Below are 3,869 nucleotides of genomic sequence, written 5' to 3' on the forward strand. Positions count from 1 at the left end.
CCCAGCTTAAGTAGTATGTGCTTAATAAGTATTTTTTAACAGCTGAATGAATGAATCATCAAGGGTCTCCTTGGTAAAAAAATAGAAGACTTGAAAATTATAGTCACTACTTGCTTTAAAACTGAAGAGCTTGTTAAAACAAGTCATGACAGGGGAAAAGCCAAAACAAATGTCACTGGTAATTTTTGAAGGATGCTAGGGAACTGACACATGGTTCTGAAAACTGGCAATTAAAAGGATAGAATCAAGCATTTCTCCCATCTTTCCTACGTGAACAAGACCTTGATAACTAACTAGTTGATCAGAAAAGTTCAACTTTATAGAAAATTTCCATCAAATAAATGCAAAAGGGATGATAGCCTGAGGATACCAACATTTTCACCCCGAATGAAGGACTGGATCAAGGCAATGGACATCAGTGGCCGCTCACATCACAGGTGAGAAGCCAGCAGGCATCCCCTGCCTCCTGAAGGGACCACCCATGATGTGCTCTTGCCAAAACTCCCTACCCATGTGGTGCTCCTGGTCTGGAGGGGAAATAAATAGGTGATTACAACCCAAAAAAGCCTCTGGCTCTAAACTGACAACATGCAGGACAAAGAAAAGACAATGGAACATAGGAACAGACATCAGATCAGAGGGAACATCAGCATATCCAGAATGTGGGAGACTCTACAGGACAGAACTGGTTCCTCAACAAATAAATTACAAGGAAGAAATAAATTTGAAAAGAAATGCAAAAAAGAAAAAAAAGGGGAGAGACTTGAAAGACACATTGGCCAAATGCAGTATATGAGTGTTTGGATCCCGATTCGAACCAACTGAAACAAACAAGCCATTTATGAGACTTGGGGGGATCTGAACACTGACTGAATCTTAGATAATATTAATGAACTAGCATTAACTTTTAGGTATAGTGTTGTGGTTATGTTTAAGGTAGAATCTTTATCTTTAGACGTACACACTAAAATATTTTTAAATAAAATGATCTGATGGCTAAATTTGCTTCAAAATACTCCAGTAGGGTGAGTGGGGGAAGGGGTGAAGCCATAGATGGATAAAGGTCGCTGGGGGCTGGGTGATGGGTATACGTGGGTGGAGGTGGGGCGGCGGAGGGGGGGTGCTCATTATACTATTTTCTCTTTTGCATAATGTTTCAAATTTTTTACAGCAGAAGTTAAAAACAAACAAACACAGACTTATCTATCCTTGCAGCATGAGTGCAATCCTGCTCGTTTTGAGCAAAGGGCTTGGAGTACAACCTTCTCTCCACCAGCAGGGGATTCCTAGCCCAGCCGGAGGCCTCCACCAACCTCCCATCCCAACCAGCCTCCAACGCATCCAGGCCCACAGATGCCTCGACGACACACCTACAGAAATTAGTCCACTTTACCTGGAGCTGATTGATTAGCTTGGTAGCTTGTTCGGGCGTCTGAAATTCTTGGGGTACCTTGGTGATAGGGTGGGTAGGAGGTGGGTCCTTTCCCAGGCAGGCTTCTCCACTGCTCAACAGCACCTCCCGCACAATCTCAGCAGGTGACTTGAAGATCAGTGGCCGAACAGGGTCCTGAGGCTGCCTGTTGTGTCTCCTAGCCTTGGGGGGGCGGTAACTCTCATCTTTGGGGAACCTCACCCGGGGTCCCACCTTGGAGAAATCAGGGAGAGGGTAGTTTAGCCTCCCCCGGCCGTACTTGGGGGCATCAGAAGATGAGCAGCCAGCCAGAGTGGCTCCCTGCCTGGGCAGTGGCCTTTTCTGCTGGACTGGCCTAGGCGGAGTATTCAAGGGGCTGATGGAGCCGGTGAATCGGGAAGGGAGAGCCTTAGGTGACGTCCGTTTCTGCTTCCAGGCTTGGTCCCCGGGCTGGGGGCAGGAGTAGCTGGTAGTTTCTCTCCTCCATGTATCTGCAGGACACTGGAGGCTCTGGGGTGCGGGTGCTGAGGAGTCCTGGAATTCTGTGGGGGTTGCCAGAGCAACACTTCCTCCGGTTCTGTCGTCTGGGTTTAGGAGGTGGTGACTGGGGCTCTGTGGTAAAGTTTCTGTCAGGGCAGTGGGCTGGGGGACTTCGGTCTCTCCTTCCCAAGGAGAATCAAGGCTGTCACTAGGTTGGTCAAGGCTCCTGGTCCCACTGCTCCAGGACCTTGCGGAGTTGAGATCAATGGTTGGGTTGACCTCGGAGTGTTCTGGAAGTTTTTCTCCACTGGCTCGTTTGCCAGAGGCTACCCAGCCTGTGGCCTGATCCCACCCCAAAGCCTCAGGGCTGGTGTTACCACTGTCTCCAGAGCAGAGACCAGTCTCATCTCCCAACCTTGGGGAGCTCTCTCCAGCTTCCTCAGCCTCCTGATCTCCAACGGCCTCATCTGGCTCCTCTTCCATCATGTCCGGTTGAGGATCCTGCTGGGGGAGCCAGTTGAGAGGCAAGCTGGAACCTTCTGGGCTGTCCACATCCTCTGCTTCAAACTCTAGAAAGACAGGTCATTGCTTAGCATATGTCAGGTCTGGACTCACTGTGGAATGTTGCCTAAGTCATTTCACCCTTCTGGGCTTTCATTTCCTCATCACAGTGGTGATGGCAAGACTCCCGATGAGCTGCCACATGGCCAAGTACTTACCTAACATCTCCTCTATCTGACTCAAAGGCCCTCCAAACTCAAACCTCAAACCTGGTGGTCCCCCATGTTTCCTGTCTCAGCAAATGGCAACATCATCTTATCTAGTTGTACAGGCCAGAAATCTGGGAGGCATCTTTGCCATCTGTCTCCTCTAAGCCCCAGAATCCAATCTGTCACCATCACCTCCTATAGAGCTGCCAAACTTACCTATTGCTCTAAAGTCCAGCTCCACCACCTTTGCCCAAGATTACATCCTCTCTAGCCTGGACCACTGCAGTAGCCACATAATCATCTCAATCCTCAACCTCATCCCTTATCTGAAAACTCATCAATATCTTCCTGTTGTTCTCAGGATAGAGCTGAACCTTTAATACGGTCCTGAGGTCCCTGCCTCCAACCCCCATTAGCTCTCTTGATCCATTTCTCTCCAGGGTCCCCCCCATCCCCCATCTCTCCCTGCTCTAGTCATGCCACATCCTCTCCCACCACAGGGCCTCTGCACATGCTAATCCCTCTACCAGGGTTTTCTTTCTTTCCCTTGGCTTAGTTAGCTCCTATCTGTTATTCAGGCATTAGCTCAAACTTGATCTGATCAAGAAAGTCTGCTCAGATCTCCCTTACTAGATCAAATTCTCCCTTAATAGACTTTCACGGAATACCTTTACTTTGAAATACTTATCACAGCTGCAGTTTTCCACTTATTTATATGTGATTGTATCATTAATATTTTTCTGCCCACTACATTGTAAGCTCTATGAGGGGAAGGACACCCTCTGTTTTTATTTACTATTGTATTTGCAGAGTAGGTGCTCAGTACTTGACAGAAGGCAAAGAAGGAAAGAAGGGAAGGAGGGAGTACAATAAGGTATGCAAAGCTCCTAGAAAATGGATAGTTGTTGTAATTATTACACAGTAGGTAGTCAAGAAATACTCATCCATTCCTCTACCTATCCACTCACCGATAAAACACCCACTCACCCATCTATCTATGCATCTATCCATCTACTTATCTACTCAGCCACTCACCCACTCATTACCCATTTATCCATCCATCCATCTACACATCATCCATGCAGTCGATGTTTACTGATCACCTACTCTGTCCTAGATCCTATGTCAGCCTCTGGGATAGAGCCAAAGCTTCGTGAGACACAGTCTGCATGCCACCAAGCACAGACTCTCTACTCTGGTGAGAGGCACCTTTGTCATAACCCTTGTTATCACTCACTGCTCCTGTAGGATCTTTCCCCTACCCTCGG

General features: G+C 47.7%; 1 protein-coding gene across 9 annotated transcripts in view; it reads right to left on the bottom strand.

The window, feature by feature from the left end:
- AKNA (AT-hook transcription factor) overlaps positions 1–3,869 on the bottom strand; it is a 54,495-nt gene that overhangs the window by 32,589 nt on the left and 18,037 nt on the right. For 7 of the 9 annotated variants that reach the window (XM_011360941.2, XM_023531087.1, XM_011360940.2 and 4 more), the window contains one exon: positions 1,394–2,170. In XM_011360941.2, the coding sequence (XP_011359243.1) occupies positions 1,394–2,170 (777 nt within the window). Of the gene's footprint in view, positions 1–1,393; positions 2,481–3,869 lie in introns of those variants that run through there. The other 2 variants (XM_023531090.1, XM_023531089.1) reach the window with 2 other exon arrangements.

This window comes from Pteropus vampyrus, unplaced genomic scaffold (assembly GCF_000151845.1).
Source record: "Pteropus vampyrus isolate Shadow unplaced genomic scaffold, Pvam_2.0 Scaffold61, whole genome shotgun sequence".
NCBI classification, from domain to species: Eukaryota; Metazoa; Chordata; class Mammalia; order Chiroptera; family Pteropodidae; genus Pteropus; species Pteropus vampyrus.